Source organism: Pezoporus flaviventris, unplaced genomic scaffold (assembly GCF_033815535.1).
Source record: "Pezoporus flaviventris isolate CSIRO_AGI_PZ_B2104156 unplaced genomic scaffold, CSIRO_AGI_Pfla_v1 ptg000073l, whole genome shotgun sequence".
NCBI lineage: Eukaryota > Metazoa > Chordata > Aves > Psittaciformes > Psittacidae > Pezoporus > Pezoporus flaviventris.
Window position 1 is genome coordinate 5818624 of NW_026892621.1, and position 21615 is coordinate 5840238.

General features: G+C 44.3%; 1 protein-coding gene across 2 annotated transcripts in view; it reads right to left on the reverse strand.

The window, feature by feature from the left end:
* Positions 1 to 4515: 4515 nt before the first annotated feature.
* Positions 4516 to 21615, reverse strand: part of FAM120A (family with sequence similarity 120 member A) — a 55130-nt gene continuing 38030 nt past the window's right edge. Inside the window, exons 13-18 of one of the 2 annotated variants that reach the window (XM_061473032.1) lie at positions 17669 to 17878; positions 16205 to 16388; positions 15133 to 15270; positions 13494 to 13635; positions 9146 to 9242; positions 4516 to 6426 (exon numbers count right to left, since the gene is read on the reverse strand). In XM_061473032.1, the coding sequence (XP_061329016.1) occupies positions 6115 to 6426; positions 9146 to 9242; positions 13494 to 13635; positions 15133 to 15270; positions 16205 to 16388; positions 17669 to 17878 (1083 nt within the window). In that variant the 3' untranslated portion in view covers positions 4516 to 6114. The remainder of the gene's footprint in view (positions 6427 to 9145; positions 9243 to 13493; positions 13636 to 15132; positions 15271 to 16204; positions 16389 to 17668; positions 17879 to 21615) is intronic. The other variant, XM_061473033.1, reaches the window with a different exon arrangement.

The following is a 21615-nucleotide window of genomic DNA, read 5'->3' on the forward strand; positions in this document are numbered from 1 at the left end:
CCCCTACATCCCCTCCTGCCCATTCATCCCCTCCTGCTCCTACATCCCCTCCTGCCCCTGCACCCCCCCTGCAGCTGCAGCCCCTCCTGCTCCTACATCCCCTCCTGCCCCTACATCCCCTCCTGCCCATTCATCCCCTCCTGCCCCTGCATCCCCTCCTGCCCCTACATGCCCCTGCATCCCCTCCTGCCCCTATATCCCCTCCTGCCCATGCATCCCCTCCTGCCCATGCATCCCCTCCTGCCCCTATATCCCCTCCTGCCCCTACATCCCCTCCTGCCCCTATATCCCCTCCTGCCCATGCATCCCCTCCTGCCCCTACATCCCCTCCTGTCCATGCATCCCCTCCTGCCCCTACATGCCCATGCATCCCCTCCTGCCCCTCTATCCCCTCCTGCCCCTACATCCCCTCCTGCCTATGCATCCCCTCCTGCCCCTACATCCCCTCCTGCCCCTGCATCCCCCCTGCAGCTGCAGCCCCTCCTGCTCCTACATCCCCTCCTGCCCCTACATCCCCTCCTGCCCATTCATCCCCTCCTGCTCCTACATCCCCTCCTGCCCCTGCATCCCCCCTGCAGCTGCAGCCCCTCCTGCCCCTACATCCCCTCCTGCCCATTCATCCCCTCCTGCCCATTCATCCCCTCCTGCCCCTGCATCCCCCCTGCAGCTGCAGCCCCTCCTGCCACAGGCTGGGCTGGGGCTGGGCAGGCTGGAGGAGCCCGGGCTCGGGGGTCAGGTCAAGGTCTATGATGTCGAGGCACGAATGAGGGTCAGGGAGCAGCCAAGCATTGAGGGGAGACCCGCGGCCCCTCTGGGTCTGGAAGAGGTCACTGCAGAGCAGCCATGGGCACTCACAATGGCCCAGAGGAATGGAGGGTGCAGCCCCCACAGCTCATCAGACAAGCAGTAAAAAGGGGTCACAAACAACCCCCAGGCTCGGGGCAGCAGCCACATGCTTGCAGGAATTACACGCTCTGCATGGGCACCGCCACTGGCTCCGCTGAAGTTATCAAGCGGATTTAAAACACGCTGTCTTTTAGGTAACGATTAACGCAAACCCACCTCTTTTTATTACCTGTAGTACCCCGGTTAGAGATGGGGTACCGAATCCTGCAAACCCAGCCCGAGGGTTCCGGTGGCCCCGGGGTGCATCCCTGCCATCACCCCGCAGAGCTGGCGCGGTTGGGGGATGGACATCCCCTTGGCAGAGGGCACCAGCGGGACACCGGAAACCGTCCTGCTGCACCCCACCGCGGGACCCCTGCCTCCGGGGACAGCGGTACCCGGCGGGAGCCGGGCGAGGGGCAGCGGGTGCGGACCCCACCTCACCCCAGGGCTCTTCACCGGCTCTGAGCTGTCCGCACGCGGCTCGTTCTGCGGGCTTGGGTGGGTGACCCAGACCCGCGCTGAGCTGCACCGGCCCCAGCTCCTCCTGCCGCCGGGGCACCGCGCTCCTAAGCTCGGACCGCGCCGCACAACGCGCCCACGGCCCCGCTCCTGGCAGCGCAGGGCGGCGGCTGCGCTGCCCCCTTCCCGTCCGCTCCATCCTGCGCCCGCTGCTCGCGGGGGTCACCGCAACCCCCTGGTGCGGGGCAGGAGCAGCGCGGGGCCCCGAGGCCCTCCCCCTGCCGGGCTCCCCGGCGCGGGCCATGGCGCAGCCGCCTCCCGGAACGGCTCAGACGTAAAATGGTGGCGGCGCGGGCGGGCCGCGGTGGGAGGGTCCGGATCGCGCCGGCCTCCTCCCGCTCCGCCCCCGGCGCTGGACACCGGGAGCCAGAACAGCACCGCCCCGAGCCCCGAGCCCCGAGCGCTGCGGGACGGGGACGGGGACGGGGGGACCGGCCCGGCTGAGCCGCAGGACGCTGAGGATCGGGGGTAAAACCAGCACCAGAGGGGAGTGACTGCGGCAGGCCCGGAGTGCGGAGAGCTGCTGGCAACAGTTAACCAGGGAGGGCAGCCCAGGGAGGAGCGCTGATGCTGCAGCTGCCAGGAGCAGGGCTCTGCCTTCCATTCTGTGTTCTTGCTCTTACTCTGTCCTTCCCTGTGAGGGTGCTGAGGCGCTGGCACAGGGTGCCCAGAGAAGCTGTGGCTGCCCCATCCCTGGCAGTGTTCAAGGCCAGGTTGGACACAGGGGCTTGGAGCAAGCTGCTCTAGTGGAAGGTGTCCCTGCCCGTGGCAGGGGTTGGAGCTGGAGGAGCTTTAAGGTCCCTTCAACCCAAACCAGGCTGGGATTCTGGGATCTGTTCTGTTCCAAAAGCCATAATCTTTCTTACCGGTTTTCCCTTTAAAAATAAAAATGCTCAGCTCTTGCAGAGCCCTCTGGCCATTATAAATACCAGTAAGAGCCCGAGCGCCCACCCTTGGGCACCTACTGCAGCCCCTGCACCGCAGGGGTGTGCTTGGACACCCAGACCTGCTGCACGGCTTTGGCCTCCAACGTCGCTGCCTGAGACCCGTCCCCGGGTCACTGACCGGAAGCCTTCAGGCACCCTGCTCCCCAGGAGCCGCCCCGTGCAGCCCCCAGCATCCCGGCCCCTGCACGGACCAGCAGCGGATGGAGGGGACCACGACCAAAGCACAGCCCAGCAGCAACACCCTGCGCGGTGCTGGTGTCCAACAGCCACTCACAGCACTGTGCCGGGAGAGGCCTGTCCACACATGGGGGACATGATCATAAAACATTAACTAGTTTAATTAACACCTTAGAAAGGTCCGTGTCGCACAGTGCACTACAAAGCCTCCTTACTGATGTACAATCTCAGGTGGGAAAGGCATTCTTTGTAAGCCAGCCCAGGCAAAACCTGTCATTCCATACGATCACTCATCCCAGAGGCAGTGGAACTCTGGAAGAGGACTAACGTTACTTCCAAATGCATCCCATTTCCTACAGGAAGCTGCTGAGGGCAGGAGAAAGGACAGGCAGCCCTGTGCTTGCTCCCCAAAGATGCTGCTTCACAGAACATCAGCCAATGCCTGCCAGATCCTGAGCAGCCCCCAGTACCCAACACTGCACCCACCAGGCCCCGGCACCACAAACACCAGACCTGGTGCCGGTTCTGGGTTTGACACCGATGTTCTCAGTCAGGGAACCACGGAGCTCTGGGACGTCCCCACGGCTGCTTCCACTGGCACTGAGCAACAGGCTCGTCCTATCCCAACCCAGCTCCTGCCCAGGCGCTGGGCTCAGCCTCTGCACCACGGCAGGGTTTAATGGGCCATGATGCAAACACATGCTCCAGGCCAGGCACACACGTCACGCAAGCCAAACCTTTCCACCCTAGCTTCTGGGAAAGGTAAATGCAGCACCTCCCATCTGGAGTGATGAACTAGTTAACGTACGTTCACATCCTCGTTTCAGTCACCCCTCCGTGCACCGCTTACCATTTAACTGCCCATGTTAAACCCCCCAGCACAGTTACAGTGAGGAAAGAAGCCGTGATGTGATGCTCGCATGATGTGGCACCCTGGTGAAACCTCCCATGCGCGTTTGTGCCCACACTTTCTGTTCCATTCCAGTGACCCCACTATGCCAGAGGTAACATGGCTGGGAAAGAACGTAACTGGTACCTTCAGCCTTCAACCACAAGAGGTTGGAGGATACTTCCAGAAGAGACAAGCTCTAACCCGGGGCAAGTAACACTGCATCAGAGTAGGGAGGAAGAAACACATCCCACCAGCGTCCAATAGTGAGATCTCCCCACAGCTGCCATGCACGTGCGCAACTGCTCACACCTCTGCAGCTCCTTTGGCTGCAGGACAGAACACAACCCATCACCATCACGTGGTGCTACACACCACATCCACCCTCAGTGTGGACATGGCATCACACTCCTGTAGATAAATCAGGCAATCAATCCACTCAGGGTGAGCCTGGTTCTAACAGGGCACTAGAGCACAGATGAACATTAGGATAGAGAGGAGTCAGGAGAAGAATGCCCAGAGCAAAAGGCTCTCCTGATTATTAACCAAGTTGGATGGGGCTTGGAGCAACCTGCTGTAGTGGAAGGTGTCCCTGCCCGGTGGGGGGCTGGAACTTAGCTGAACTTTAAGGTCCCTTCCAACCCAACCCATTCTGTGATTCTATGATTCCTTCACGTGTCAGTATAATCTGTGATGTAGAGAAAAATCCTGCACAGCAGAATAACCTGTTCTCAGCTACACGGAGCTCAGATACGGGCATCACCACTCACCCTGTATTTCAAACCCTGTGAGCACCTGGGGTTGGTCTTTTACTTCTTTAAACAACCATCCCTTTTATTTCTTTCTTATTTGCACCTTATTCACCATCTCGCATCTGACCATGGACATCTGGAGTAGCTGCATAGAATGAAAAAGACCAAGTGCTGCTCCGACCTGGTGCTGTACCCCTGTGGTGTGCAGAGGCCGGGGTCTCCTTCTCTGTCTTTGAGAGGACATCACGCAGGCTGCCAACTCAATCACTTCATTTGGGCATAGGAAAACTTTTATTTACAACATGTTAATTAAAAAAATAGTTGACAAAAAAGGCATACAGTATTTTATACTAAAAGAATAAAGATTTTTATTAAGCACTGTAAGTTGCATTCAATAGCCTTCAAATACACCACACCACAATCCATCTACAACCAATCAAACCCAACAGTAGTTCATTCTTGCACAATCCATGAGTTGGGGCAGAACTCCCTTCAACTTACATTAAGATACCTACTTAGCTCTTGCGGGTAGGGAATGGGGAATTACACCTCATTTCTGATCACTAATGTGTGATGAAGAGCATCAGGAGAATTATATGAAAACGAATATAAAGAAATGATTCTGATTTTGAAGTTACATTAAGTTTGGAAACACTAACAAAAACATCAAAATGATACAGGTATATTTGCTTATACTAAATCCTTGATGGGAAAGTTCTCAAGAACAAGCCATTTGTTTCCTGCTACAGAAGGGGGGTACTTTTTTTTTTCTTTTTGAAGATCAAAGCTTTTTTTTTTTTGTTTTTCACAGAATTTCATCTTTGCTAATATGAAGGCATAAAACAGCAACAGAGAACAGGGATGCATACAGCAGTGAGTACACAGGGAACGCTGATATCCAAACGGCTAGATAATCTTTTTTTTTTTTTTAAAGTTTTAGAATAAATGCAACAGAGGTCAATAATCACAAAATTTTAAGGTTAGAGCAAGATCAGTCAATGACTAAACATAGTTAACATCTTTTATAGGACTATTACTGATTATTAGCTTTTTTTGTTTTGCAAATGGGCACAGTACTTGTAAGAATGGAAGAAAGAGGACAATAACATGCATAATATTAACTACACACTTTAAAAATGATGAACCATGCAGAAGTTTAGCTCAAATAGTAGTACTAATGGTCTACGTCTGATTCAAAACCACATAGTTCATTGATCACGGATGCATGGTATTAGTCACAAAAAGTTTCAGAACACATTGTGTTTGTTTTGAAAGGTCATTTGCATCTTCTATGATTTCAAGTTTAGCTCCATTTAACTTGCTTGTAAAGTATGTATGATGTCTATTTAAAATCAGCAGAACTGCAGTATTACGCTATAATTTTTTGTTTCGATAGTTTGCACATTTTAACACAAAAGAACCACGTCAACGGTGATGAAATTTAAGAAAGAAAAAACTGTGGTTGTGCCTTTTTCCCCCCATAATCATGAAATCAAAGCCTTAAAGAAAGCTTTATTGTGACACAGTAATGCAAAATCAAATATAATGGCATACATATGGTGCCAAGTACTAAAAATTATATTTTAAGCTATATATACTTAAAGACTGCCAAAATTTGTTTTCTTTATATTTCAAAAAACAAAACTACAAGCTTTTGTCATAACCAGTTTAAACTTTATGTATACTTCATTTTAAGTGCGGGAGTCAAATGCTCTTCATTCTCTTCCTTTTTTTGTTTTATTGTAGCATTTTGACTACAACTGGTTAAAACTAAAAATGTGTTGTTTAAATCTCTGACATCAAAGAGGGATCCGAATTTCCAAAGTCCTCATTTTTCTCTTACGGAAAGGAAAAAATGTACGTAACTGTAGGCTCTCTTTCTTTCCAGATATTCCTAATCCTGACCCTTCCCAACATCCTTCACCCTCTATAAAAAATAAGTTTACTCTTCTTTTTTTAAGACAGTGGCCTCAAGAGTATCATCTTTATGGCAAACACTGTCTGCATTTAGTGCATTTAAGTGAGGATTTGTATTGCACATTTTAGAGTCATTACTCAAGGCACTTTCAGACTGATTGGAAGCCCTGATGTCTCCTGTATTCCCATTCATCTGGGAAGCTGGTTTTTCCTCATTCACAACTCCATTTTCAGCCAGGGATCCATCTGAAGACACAATTGAGGATTTAGATTCCTCTGTTTTTGACTTAAGTTCTTTGGCTACTTCTTCTGCTGAAGCAGCATAAGGAGGTTTGCCCTATTTTTTAAAAAAAGAAGAAAATTACTGGAGAACCACTGCTGGAGATTCACAATCTGTTACAATGACACTAGCAATAGGCAGCATGCAGTGTGCACAGTATCACAAGCCAATACCAGTATTAGGGACTGCTGAAATAAGAAGAGGCGTTCCAAACGAACAGCACAGCGCAGATGAGGAGGGAGCTTCCCCTCTGGCTGTGCCCTGAGATGCTCCTGTGGTAGAAAGCCCTTTCTAACTTGGATGCTGCAGTTATTTCCCAATGTAAGAGCTACATAAATGTCTGGAAACACCCAAACTGAGAATCAATATACAGCTTAACTCTGCTTCTTGGTTCATATACATTATAATTTAATTATATGATTACATGTTATTCAAATACAAACCAAAACTTTTTTCAGACATTCTTTGAAGTCCAGAAGTACCATGCAGTATTACCTGTACTGGTCTATATGCTTCTGAGGTGAGGGAAGTCACTTCACATGAAAAGCATATAGTAGAATCTTACAAGACTGAGTATACCAATAAAAACCAGATTTATGCAGCATTAGAACATGTGTTTAGGTTTTAAACATCTGCAACAACAAATCTTAGCGTTCCAGAAACGTAACAGGCTTTAAACAACACAGCAAGATAAGTAGGCTGGGCTGCTCAGAAGCAACAAACTTATCTGTCACGCTGTTAACAAAGTCAAGTGCTAAGAAATGGCTTAGAATATGAACATCTTATACACCTTAAACAATAGCAAAGTTTCATAGTGTAATCATCTTCATTTTTACCTACTAGAAACAGCACAGTTAGCACTTTCTTGAATTGCTGAATGATTTTATAGTGAATAAGATCTAAGAACTGCTGCTGCATCAGGACCACAACCCTTGTTACCCAGAAAACCACAAAAAATGCAGTAACATTGCATAGGTGTATGACTGGCATATGGAGGACAATGAATGCTCATCACATATATGTAAATGAACTTCTTTCTGGGCTTTACTGAGATTTAGATTAGATACATAGTTTTGTTTCTTTCTGGATCAAGAGTGAAAGGTCTCATCTCATAAAAAGTAGCATCTCTTATGTCTGATAAAGACAAAATGCTTATTTCTGTCACATTCTCCAACCTTTCTTTGTACCTCATAATGAGTGTCAGCAAAGCCACCACGGGGAGGCTTTCGGTGTAGGTTCATGTGTATGAATCTGGCCCTGCACAGGCACTCAGTCCCTAATGCCTGGCCTGTGTGACAGTCAGGTGACTGCTGCCCGTTAGTCTTAACTGGGTATCAAAATCTACTTGTTGTGTATTAGGTTTCCCAAGTCCTCCCTGCCACATGCATTTTAATTCACCTTTTTTCTCCTCCTGTAAAAAGGACATTACACTAGAGTATAGTGACTTGATGACTAAAATCCAATGAAGCTCAGGACCAGTCAACACAAAATGTCATTTTTCTTTCTTCTATCACAGGCACAGTTTAGACCCAGAGCCTTGTGATCACAAGTATTTACCTATCATTAATAAAAATGTGAATACCCAAACTTCTTGACTGTCTGTTGAGACTGTATAACATCAACCTACGGATACTATCTGAACTACATTTATATATATAAACCTGTAGTGAACCCAGAGTATTTGGGATCTCCTTTCTAGGGCTTCCTCTGTTTCATAGGTTAAGGTACTTGGACTTAGATACTATATAATTTATGTAGTGGTTTCTCTTCTATTTAAAGTAAAAGAAGTAAAGCTTCAAATACATAGATACATTTGTAGATGTATATAATCTGCGTACATAGAAAATTAACAAGGAAGAGAAGTATTTGAATTTTTACACTTAGACCATAACAAGTTTTACTTTAAGTCAGTAGTTGCGCTTCTTTATCCACTGGACAACATTCCCTCTTTTACTGTCTGAATACCTGCAAACACTTCCCTCCTCTTATATCCTAATGTCTCTGTGACAAATTGCACATCCATATGATACTGTCAAAATCTCTACCTATTTACTACCCACTCATACATTGAGTCCATTGGGACTTGCATCAACATTCAAAACTGCTCAGCAGCAGGAACAATGGAAAAGAGAGGAAAACATAACCCTGAAGTAACTGGCATTTAACACAGAACAGCAGTTTGCTTCAGCTATATTTAAAGGATCTATGGAAAAGACAAAAACCATGATCCACAGAGGCTTCATACATTGTCACTGAAAATAAACCCATGTGCTCGTGGGGGCAAAAACTGCTCTGTTATTTCCTAGGAGTCTAGAGTAAGTTCTTATATTTGGAGCCATGCAGCTGCAAAGACCTTTCTACCCCCTAGTAGTTCTTCTTCATGAGGCTGGACCACGGTTCCAGAAAAAAAAACCCTGGGAAGAGTGGGGGCAGGAAGAGAAATGGCTCATATGTTTCACCTCTGTTTTTCTCCCGTTTTTCTAAATTCTCTTCTACTCCCAGGGCTGGTTAGAGCTGTGGAGGCACAACTTTTGCATCAAAACACATTTTTCCATGTCTGTCTTTATAACCAAAGTTAGCTTATAACTGAGATGCAACACTAGCCTGTCCTCCATCACTGGTCATGCAGCTTACAGCTTCAAAACGTAGGCAAGATCCTTGTCAGAAACACACTATCTTTTCAAGTTGTGCTTGTCAATATTAGCTGGTCTGGAAGTCCACACCATACTAGCCTGTAAACTAGAGTGTTCTGAAGTCAGGCACATGGCTTTATTACCTGAATTGCTCCCTGGCTTTTATAACCTCTCCCATAGTACCTTCCGCCTCTTCCAAAAGTTCTTATCACTGGAGTGGAAATAACTCCTCTAGGACGCCTGTAAGTCGTGAGAAAAAGGAAGAAAGAAAAAGACACATCAGCTTTGTTTAAAACTAATTTAAATTTTATTCTGCTGGAAGATTTTTTCCCCTAGCTTTACTGTCTTAGTGACTAACATTTAAAGCATCAATATGACTAATTCAGAATTACAGGGTTCCACTGCTTGCAAGCCTATGAAACCTAACAAGCCTTTTGCTTTTGTAGCAATAAAACTACTATTTCTATATTTCACTTCTAGAAAACAAATAAGTATTTTCCAGCTTTGCAGAAACATTCCCAAAGTGTCAAATTACCCTTACAGTGCTTTAGAAACAGAGCTCAAAATACTTTCACCTTAAAACCAGACATGAGCAATTTGAACCACTTATAAGGCCATTTCTCCCATTTAGTAACACTTCCCATGTATAAACATGCTAGACAGATGGAATCGGATAGAAGAATGGAGGGCAAAATACAAAACTGCTTCAGTTTTGATGCGAGAATATGAAATTATCCTAGAACCTGAGGGAAAAATTGAGGCTTCAGCCATATCTGACATGTATCAATTTATCAAGTTTGGATGCTTTCAAACAGAGGCTTCCAACCAGGACACATTAGAGGCTGGCTTTTTTATTTGATTCAATAAAGATTACATTAGATCAAAACCAACTTTCACTCAGCTAACACTATTTTAATGCCATCAATTGCAAACCCTCAAATTCCTTATCATTATGTTAAGGACTGCTTCTCACCTCAGGATTCTTTTTGTTTTCTCTCCTAGAAACACAAGTTTCCTCTCTTTTGCTCCAAATCCTGTCGGCAGTGCTCCTACTTCCTCTGCTGCTGTGCTGCCAAACCTACGTTCTGCTGACCTGACCTAGCAGGGCTCTGAGCCATGCAAGTCCTTTCACACACGCTGGAAATTCCCACATTGAGCAACAGAAAATTAAAGACTGGATTTAAAAGCAACGGCAAAGAATAAAGAGGAAAAGAGCTGAATTTTCTATGGGAGTAACTCACTACATTCTTTCCGACGACTGTAACAGGGCTTACCTATCCCATCTGCCATGTTTCTACAAGGTGGAAATGTGCCCTTCAAGGAGCTGAGTAAGATCAAGATTTTTCCAACTGAGAAGATCACACTAAATAAATTGATGGATTGAAGCCAATAAAAAGTGCCTGGGATAATTTTACACAGTAACAACACCACCCAAGCTCAGTGCTGCATGAGACAATGGTGTAAACAAGCCTGAGGTGATGCCCTCTGCTAAACTAGACAAAACCCAAGACAGCAGCGCAAGGACCACATGATAAACTTTTTCCCAGTACTGTTCTTCACTAGGACACAGCATCTGCCAAGACAGATCTAATATTCAGAATGCCTGTCTTTAGACAGGACAATAACATCAGTGTTTTCCTACTAGGTTTTATCTTCAGTATCAACTCACACAACAAAGAGAGAAGCTGCCTGCAGTAGTTTTTCTGTCTTTGACAAATATAGTAACTCTACATGCAAAGAAATTACTATTTGGTGGAGAAAAGATCTGGCATTGACAGCTTTTCTGTCTTTTTGAGGTGACAACTTGCACCCAAACCTAACTGGGTCCAAAGACAGTACCTCCAACATATTTCCTCTAACTCGAAAGCTAATATTGGAGAATAGTATTTCTCTGTTGGAAAGGTAATTGCAGGAGCAGTAACCTGTAACTCAGTGATTTGACTGCTTCCTAAGTAAGGAGGGCTCTCAATTTAGGACTTGTTAGTTCCTAGCTACTGATGCTTTGCATATATTCATGTATTTGCTTCTTCAAAAAAATGGAAGAACTGCTACTCCGTGGAGGAAGCCAATGGTATGTACAAATGTGAGCCAGCTCTGAGCCTGAAGGTGTCTCCAGCTCATCACTCAGCACACCTCAGTCAGACACCAGCCTGAGCATTGTGAATTACCCATTTTCCACAAACACTACTGCAGCCAATGCATTTCACTGGAGAGAGGCAGCTCTATAGTAAGCCAGATTCTTCTGTTCATGCATCTTCATGAAAAACAGAAGTTATCAGCACACACTAACCTAAATTGTAAAAAAAATGTTATTTCTTCCACTGAAACTGAGGAGTAAGATTACAATGCCCAAAGGAGCCTGGTGCCTCATCACACACCTCAGCTTATGCCCCTGGCTCTCCTCCTGTGGCTCTGGAAGAGCAGAGGTGTCCCATGGATCAGCATGGCTAGCTGACAGCTGTCTGAAGCATCTAAACCAACACTAGATGTTTATGTTATGGCAGCTGAATTTCATTCTAAGAATAAAATGTTCCTACCTAAATTTGCTCCCCTCAGAGTGTCAGCTCTGCTCTTACATCAATGCTTTTTGCTGCTGCAGAACCTCTTAAATCTTTGTTCCTGCTGTTCTTGCCTCTTCCCTTCCCCACACCAGCAGCTCTCACTTCTTCCTGTGCTCCCATTCTCCCAGAGCTTAACATCCAAGCATCTCCTCCCTCAGTCCAACCAGACAGGTATTCCAACAGTTCTTTTGACTTGAGCTTCATAGAGCACATTTGATTAAATTAATGGATAGAGAGGAATTCGTACTGCTCAGACTTACTCTTTCAGACTGCTGCTTCCTAGCTCAAGATGGTATAAATACACCTACTTTATTCCTTGAATATCTTTAAAGACAGACACAATGTATAAATCACATTACTTTGGGATGGTCTCCTCCAATATATATAACCTTAATTAAAGATGGTAAGACAGCTCTGTAAGGCACGGAACAATTATGCCTATGGAAAAAATATAAACTTAAAAGGAAAGGACTAGATATGTTTATAACAAAGTATTTGTTTTTCAGAAGTACTGTGTACCTGTAATTTCAGCTGTAGTGAAATCAAGTGGAAGAGCTGAAGAAATAAAATATTCTTTTAAGCACATCTACCATCATGACTGTAGCAGAGAACTATTAAACCTTGAAATGTCCTTCAGGTGTTTTCTGCTGCACAGGAGAATTACATAATGAAGTCCTTAAAAATGTTCAGAATAAACCTTAATAAATGATCTACCGGGAGAAAGAAAGTAATGGGAGTGCTATGACAGTTTTGATGGGGTATAATGTATTTACTGATTTCATGTAAGAGAAACCTCCCAAGTAATTTCCTCATTGAATCATAGAATAGTTAGGGTTGGAAAGGACCTTAAGATCACCAAGATCCAACCTCCCAGCCATGGGCAGGGAAACCTCACACTAAACCTCCTAACCCAAGGCTCTGTCCAACCTGGCCTTGAACACTGCCAGGGATGGAGCATTCACAGCTTCCCTGGGCAACCCATTCCAGTGCCTCACAACCCTTACAGTAAAGAACTTCTGCCCTGTATCCAATCTAAACTTCCCCTGTTTAAGTTTTAACCCGTTACCCCTTGTCCTGTCACTACAGTCCCTAATGAAGAGTCCCTCCCCAGCATCCCTATAGGCCCCCTTCAGATACTGGAAGGCTGCTATGAGGTCTCCACGCAGCCTTCTCTTCTCCAGGCTGAACAGCCCCAACTTTCTCAGCCTGTCTTCATACGGGAGGCGCTCCAGTCCCCTGATCATCCTCGTGGCCTCCTCTGGACTTGTTCCAACAGTTCCATGTCCTTTTTCTGTTGAGGACACCAGAACTGCACACAATGCTCCAGGTGAGGTCTCACGAGAGCAGAGCAGAGGGGCAGGATCACCTCCTTCGACCTGCTGGTCACGCTCCTTTTGATGCAGCCCAGGATACGGTTGCTTTCTGGGCTGCGAGCGCACACTGAAGTCGGCTCATGTTCATTTTCTCATCGACCAACACCCCCAAGTCTTTCTCCACAGGCCTGCTCTGAATCTCTTTGCTGCCCAACCTGTAGCTGTGCCTGGGACTGCCCCGACCCGGGTGTAGGACCTTGCACTTGTCATGGTTGAACTTTGTTAAGGTTGGCACCAGCCCACCTCACAAACACAATCTAGTGTGTGTGTGTACCTATCTATATATGTCTATACCTATACATCAGAGTATGAATTTTATTTGCACATAAAAATGCTTATATTCATCTGAATAACTCATTAAAAAACATCTTAAAAGTGATATAAATGATTTTCTTGAATATTCTGTGGGTATAATTTGCCTAATGTGGTCTAAAATGTGTTGCATGCGATTTCGAATGCCCCCAACTTTTCCCTGTTTTATTCCCCCCTCACACCACCCCCCCACACCACCCCCTGGCTCATTCAGTGATAACTGGAAGGTAGAAGACTGCACTTACCCTCTGGCTGGTCCTCCCACAGAAACAACCTGCAGAGGAAATGGCCCTCTACCCCCTCGTCCACGTCTGCTTCCAGCCCAATGGCCGACCACAGTGCCGGCAATTTCAAGTTTCCCTCCCTGAGAAGGAATAGGTTGGACTCCTGCACATAAAAGCAAAACCAAACCTTGATCTTCACAATCATAACATTAAAGTTAGGAATGAATGAAAAACTGCTTTGCCCAGATTTTATCTCTTGTACAGTTTCTTCTGTTGAAATTGGGAGATAAATACTCTTTTTATGGTCTTTCAGAAGTAATATAACTCCAAGAGTCTTTCTTATCCCCCCCTTTATACTAATTCTGAAAAGAAAAGTGATCTTACACTTCAGTTTCAGTAATTAAAAATGTACTTTAGATAAGCATTAAGGAACTGAAGTGGAATTTTATGAGCTATCTGAAGATTACTCCTTTCTTGCATTCCTAATGAAGAAGTAACTTTTGCAGGTTTAAAGGCACTTTTTAGTGAATACCAAGTATCAGCATAAGACATGCAGATTATAATGGCTAGAAACAACTTACTAGGCAGAGTTATCTGTACTAAGTTGTTATGAAAATACAGCATTTAAACTATCTGGGTGTAAAAGGTAGGTTCATCCTCCCCCTACCACAAAAGCAATTGTCTAAAATACAAATGTATCTTCTAGTCAAGTTGCTTGTATCTTCATACCAGTGTTTTGCCTTTAAAAGTCAATTGTAGGGCATAAAATGTAGTTCAAGAAACTCAGGTAAGTGCAACTGAGCCAGATGTTACTGGTAAGACCATCAGCACTGAAAGGGTTACAAAACACAGTGTCTATGCAGCCGTGATTAGTCATCAAACGTTAATACGCTGGGAACTAAGCTACTGGTTAAACTCAAAAAGGTTTGTATTGCCCTGAACAAGTGTTTCAACTTCAGATGCACATTGTCTACAGGGGCAAAGTTATTCACATGATTAAGCGTTAGAGGTATGACCACTCTAAGGATAAAAGCTCAGAGGCCAGAAAGAAACAGCTAAACACATGGAAAAGTTTTACCCCATTCAGGACTGGAATGCTAGAATTAACAGGTTTCCACTGTCCCACCTTGTACAGGAGACAAGTAATGGGCATAGAGGCAGGTAAGTGAATCTCACACCCGTGTCCATGCCGACACTGATGGCAGAAGAGTGGCAGGGTCAGCAGTAACAGTGCAGTCAGTCATTTCTACTTTGGGTTGTTTTTGCAAAGAGCTCAACTGCCCCCAGTTTTAGAAAGTAACTGGTGAATGGCTGGACTTGATTTTAAAGGTCTTTTCCAACCTAGCTGATTCTATGATACAGTCAAGCAAAGTTCAGCTGATGACAGATCTCACCCTCAAGACAGAGGGTCCTGGTGGGTTTTGCAGCTACCCTGTGCTGGGAGGAGGGTTTCTAGGCATGGGAGAGGCTGGTGCTGAGGGGATTTGCGGCAGGGATCTGGGAGAGCAGAGTGGACAGCAGCCCGGGCAGATTCTAGAGGGACAGCTGAGAGTTAGGGAGGAAGGGAGACCAGCAGTCAGTAGGAAAGCCTCAGACCAAACCGTAAAGTGAAGGAAGCTGTTGCCAGAAGCTCTAAGAAAAGGGTTTTGGGTATAATTACCGCCCTGAAACTTGCTAGTCCTGTTGCTGTCATTGCCAGAGAAGGCTCCGGAGTGTCCTGCCGCTGTTGCCACCCGGAAGGCCCGGTAAGCGCCTGTGGCTACTGTTTCCCCATAAGGGCCTCCAAAGCCATAGACTCCTGTTAGACCCAGGGTAAAGAAAGACAGGGGAAAATCTGTGAGGGGGCAAAGGCATCCGGGAAGGCCATGAGCAGAGACGCTGCTGCCTCCTTCCACCCTTCTGGAGTCAGTGGGGAGGGCTGCGCGCCTGCAGGTGATGCTGCATGAGAGCAAGCCCAGGGAGCCCTGGCCAAAGGTGTCCTGCTGCCCTAGCGAGCATGGGGTCTCTTATGCAAAGACCAGGCCTTCAGTCTGGGTTTGGAATGTGAATACCGACTTCTATGGCATAATAAACACTGTAAAGGCTTGTGACAATTTTTTGGTGATGAGGTCTGATGGCTACAGTTGTGGCACCCCAAGCATGCCTTACTCCAAATGTCCAGTATCAATTCACCTATGGGCCTCGGTACCAGGGAGATTTTGAGAAAGGGAATGCTTCAAGAAACAGCCTGGAATGGTTGTATCAGCATTTACACTCAAGGGTGCCAATGGTTAAACAACTGTAGCAAAACGCAGAGGGGTGGGGAGGAGGAAAGGTTGTCGTCAGCCCTGTTAAACAGTATCCATGGATTTAGGCATTCTTAATATTTATAAATGTAGACATTTTGAAACAACATACAGTGCAAATAAGAACCTTTTCATATTATCCAGTGTTGATCCATTTCTCTTTTTTCCATTTTATGCAACAGACGTAAAAATATTTTGATCTGGCAGAGTTACTAAAAATCCTGATGGAAATACTCAGCAATACAAAACATCCCATATTACTAGGCTATGGCTAATAAAAGTAACAACAAAATACAGTGATTGACACGTGACAACACACACCAACCACCTGCTTTTATGTAGTTTTCCTATGAAATTGAACAGGCAAATCAGTTCCTAGTTTTGGGAATGTGAAAGACAAGGTAATGCTTCACACCCACATGCTCTGCATTGCTGTCAATCACTTACCAGCAAAGCCTCTCCCCCTGCCCTGAGGTGGTGGGACTGGCCCAAAGTGTCGAGGATACATAGAAGCTGGATAGAAAGGCATGGCAGGTGGAGGTGGGAAAGGGAGAGGATGGTTCTGCCTGGAGAAATTTAATCCTTCTAGGATGCTCTGACGCATCTTTTCAACCTTGGCTGCCTGCTCAGCCTAGGAATAAAGAGGTCACAAAGAGATATTAAAATTCTTATTTCAGTTGTATAAAGCTACATTTACATAACAAATTCAAAGAAAAAAGTAAAAGAATGGAAGAGTAGATAACTACTAACAGCTTCCACAAAGCTAGCTAGAAAATGACAATAATCTGTCTTGCATACCCACTAATATTTCAATGATTTTCAAACTGTTCACAAGAAAATCTTTATGTATTTGTAGCGAGTCTAAATACAGAGACTGTTTAGAAGTCAGTAACACAAAAAGAGTTTACAGGTTAAAAAGGGGTTTCCAGAAAGGAACTGAGAAAATTCTGTCTATAGTCTTCTGAAAACTTAATTCAACACTTTAAGCAGCACAATTATCATAAAGCTGGAATGCCAAACCGGTCTTTGTGAACAGGCTGAAGTACACCTGGAGGCTGACAAGCCTGTGAAGGGTCACAGCCATCATGGATATTTCATCTATGATCACTTTATTTGAGTTAGAAACAAGAAGTTTTGTTAAGATTTTATACCTCCCGAAAAGTAAAATAAATAAAAAATATTTAGGTAATTCAGTAAACTGTTGTTTTTTATCAGTTTCTTGGTTCTACAGTTAGATATAACTTTGCACGATTAGGATTCGACAAAGAACTAATTCATTTGTATTTTAAGATGGCCATAAGAAATGTGAAAAGGGGACCATAAGAATAACTTCACACTCTGTGAAGTAAGTTAGGAATCACAAATCTCCTTTCACTGTAAAACCACTGCAGTGTAGTCCTTTGTGATAGTCCTGCTGGCTTGACCCAGAAAGACAGTGCTTAAACAAATGAGCAGAGAGAGTTGGCAGCTCAGTGGCTCATTACATCACAATCGCATTGAACTTCTTCAGTCTCCAGAGAGGAAATCATGAAATTAAAGTTTATGTCAGTTTACTTTTTCTAAATCTACCAAAATACCATCTCAATTGTCAACAGGAGATAGAAGAAGAGTAAACAACAGAGCTGAAAAATACCTATTAGCCATACACCTCCTATTTCTCTTGAATGGGATGGTGCTTAACACCTATTTTACTTTTAAAAGAGAAATAGGTGTTAACCCTGAAGGCCAGGTTGAATAGGGCTTAGAGCAACCTGGTCTAGTGGGATGAGCTTTAAGGTCCCTTCCCACACAAACCAGTCTGGGATTCTAAGAAAAGTAGAGATGACACATAAAGCAATGACGTATCAACCACATCTAACACTTCTGAAAATGTGACACACTTGATACTGTCCTGCTTCTAAATGTACCCACCTGACCATCACAGAGGTCAATGAGCGGAACTTTCTCCCGGCTTGCTTTTATGAGCTTGGTCTGGAATAATTTTCCATCAAAATACATCCACGGACAGCAGTGCTCCCATGGAATTGGCTGTCCACAAGCATCGTTTGCAAAAAGTGCCATATCGACCCCGCTCATAAATAGAGCAGACAGCTGAATTCCTCGTGGGTCGAGATTCTCAATCTGTTCAAAGAATGCAGTAAGATCATAGTGAGATGGATTTAGAGTTATTCCAACAGTTACATTATTTTCAAAACACTTGAAAGCAGAGGGATTTTAAAAGGTCCTCCGAACTTTTCACGTGTAATTGCCAACTGGACTAGAGGAATGTACCAGAATCTACTGCCTGTACATGCACAACTGCAATGCTCAGAAAGGCTGGTATTCCCATCTGTGTACCCAGTGTGAGAGAAACCCAAACCCCTCTATTTTCTCAAAAAAAAAACAAACAAAACAAAACCCACCAAAAAACCCCAAACAATCGAAAAACAACCCACAGGAAATTATTTCCAATATTCTAATGATTTAATACATTCATTATAAGAAGTCAGTGATTTAATTAGATACTCATGTTTCATTTCTGGCCTGTGGCGTCTAACCCATGCAAGAAGCATACTTTAGCTGCACTAAGATCATTGATCTATCTGCAGTACAGAGTTTTCCACACAATTCCAAAGCATGTTACAGCACGGAAAAGCTTCAAAGACACTTACAGGAAAATATCAGTAGAAAATGTCATTAAAAAATTTACTGCAAATAACATTGTGCTTATGAGATTTTCTGCAGGAAGTGTCAGGAAGGAGCTCCATGTTTGCATTCCATTTTTCTTCCCATGTAGCATAGTTCCGAGTCCTTTATAATGGATTTTCTATTACCTTCATTCAAGATTTGACATCTCTCATAAATGAAGTAATTTTCATGCATACAACAACTTTATTTAGGATGCAGGGTAGATATACAAAGGTAGAATTAAACAGTAATAGCTGGTGGTGGAAGCAAAAAGGATTTGCTTGCAGCAAATATATTTTTAGCTCTGGTATAAGAAAATATCACTACTGGTGTCCTCTAAAATACTCCTGAAAATATCAGCCTTTTCTTGGGAGCATTTTCAAGACCTTGGTATTAAATTTTAAAGTTAAACTATGTTACCTTCCATATGCATAAGCAACCTTTAAGATCCATAAGACTATCCAGACAGATTTGCAGATAGGCAGGTGGGCTCAAACTTAGATGCTCTTTCTGTCTGACTTCAACAAAAAAAGCAGCAGCAGCTGCTTCATATGAATACACTAACAACACTGTATGAAACATTGCATCTTTCAGCTAACCAACATATATTATGGAAATGATCCATGACTCTTTATGTAGGATTTCAAAATAAAACTTGGAGAACAATTTCTGTTAAACAACAATCCAGTGTGTGCTGTTTATCACTTGCCTTGTCTCTGACCTTCATTTTGTGTTGGAATGAAAGAAGTATTTTCTCTGGGAATTTCTTTCTCAGATCTCTAAGCAGTGCTCACAGTCGGGTTTCCTCCTCTGCATCGTATCTTAAGATAGGCAAAACTTTGATAACTCTGGATAACCTCTGCCATATCTCCACCCCTAGATGATGTTTGTTGTGTTGTGTTTTGAATATGGACACTGAAGAGTCAGTGGTTGATACACTACTGTTCTTTGATGCATCCTACAAAAGCCTTGCCTACAAATGTCACGTGAATTTCCACCTACACCCACAGGTACAACTACTGAACTTCAGGAGGGCTTGGAATCTTGAACCATGCTCTCTTGGCTCCCATCAGACTTTACAAGGCTCTTTGCTATACTCCACCAAGTTCAACGTTTGTTACCTCAGATCAGCTACGTACATTTCTTCTGAATATACACGATAACTCACTCCTTTGGCAGATGCTGGCCACATCCTTTCATGAAGACAAAGTACTGCTCTCCATGCAAACAATGCTCGTCACCTTTGGACCAGGATCTGCGGGGTTCTGAAAGACCCAGTAAGCACGTAGGGCTTCCAGCACTCATATCTAGTAAATACCTTGAAAAGCAGTTCCAGCAAACACATGAATGATTCTCTTGATGGACAGGATCTACGTTTAGGCTGCTTTTAAGGAATAAGCCCCAATGAGTCCTTAAAAATGCTGTTTTCAGGAGCCTAATAGGCTTCGAATCCATGTCAGCAGCTATGCAGTACTAAGCGCAAACAAGCGGTGTCGCATGAACTCATCAGGTGTTCATTACAGCTGTCTATCCTGTGTTTCTTCAAATCTTTCTCAGCAATGAGGGAAGGCCAAATAAATGTCTTCCTGTTGGGTTTTATTTATTATTTTTGCTGTTGACATTCATTCTTTCATATACGGAATGAGGATTTTGTTCTGCTAGCTCTGCCATTATGGTTGCTAACATGTGAATTCTCTCCTTGCTGTATGACAAGTTCAAATAAGATTCTGAAATGGATTCAGTTGTTTTCTTCCGCTTACGTTTATTAGTACTTCTATGGCTAAGTGCTGGGTTTCTATGAGCAGACAGATTTGGTTTATAGGCTTAGAAGAAACCTGGAGAGGGAGTTTGGACAAGGGCCTATAGGGACAGGACAAGCGGAATGGCTTTAACCTGTCAGAGGGGAGACTGAGATGAGCTCTTAGGCAGAAGTTCTTCCCTGTGAGGGTGCTGATACTCTGGCAATAGGGGTGTCCAAACTGGCAGCGTTCTAGGCTAGGTTGGACAGGGCTTGGAGCAACCTGCTCTAGTGGAAGGTGTCCCTGCCCATGCCAGCGGGTTAGAACTGGATGAGCTTTAAGGTCCCTTCCAACCCAAACCATTCCATCATTCTATGATTTATAGATAGATGTTTTATAGACAGAACCTTGCCAAGATGCTACATGCATTCCTGATTGTGCTCATCACTCACAGAAGAGAAATAGTCACTTGCTGGCTTTGAGAATGCTCTTACAGATGTGGCATCAGTGGCAAAATATTCCTTAGAAAAGCCTAACAGCTGAAATCTGTGCAAGCTTCATCACAGTTTCTCACTGCTTTTGCCCGTGCCCTTCTGCAGCGTGCACCCATGAATACGAACAAACTTGAGAAACCAGTACCTGCTTCTTGCTGATCTAACGACAGCACGTATCCAGGTACTGCCTGGAGCAGACCTTCCTGACTTGAATCCAATCTAAAATGCACTCTGACCTGAAAGCCAGTCTGAAATGACTTCTTCAACATGCGGCTGCCTGATGAAGGTGCAATCAGCATCTCACCATGTTGATCATCAAAGCAGGCAGAAGATGCATCACTTCCTGTTGTGCATTCCCTACACATCCTAATACATCCCACAGCTTCCACATATCAAATTATTTGGTTTAATATACTTTATGTAGAAAGAAGTATCTAAAATTATTTCCACTCAGAGAAATGTCTGATTAAATAGAAAATAAGGACTAAGCTCTACCATTTTATTCAGAGAACTTCATAGCAGGTTCTGAACAAATTCCAAAAAGCAAACAAGGTAAAAACAAAAATCAAATCATGTATATTTTAGCTCAAAGGCTAGCGGAGGAAATTTCACTGTAAGCATATGAAGGCTGAACAGAGAAATCCCCCAGAATAAGATGCTGCTGCACAGATTGACAGGCATTCTGCATTTGCAATAAGGACACCACACTACACAACTCTCTTGATTACCTAGCAGTATTTACTTCACGTAATACTACTGTATTAGAAATAGTAGAAACTTTGACATCTTAACTTTTAAAGTCCTCAAAATAATTCCATGATTCTGTATTAATAAACGGTTTGCCTTTTTTTCTCTCCTGCATTTTTCCATTGAAGATCATGCAAGTCTCTCTCCATTTTTACACTTAGCTGCAAAAATCTTTTGAATGCTGAATCATGAAAAATGTCCCAGGTTAGCA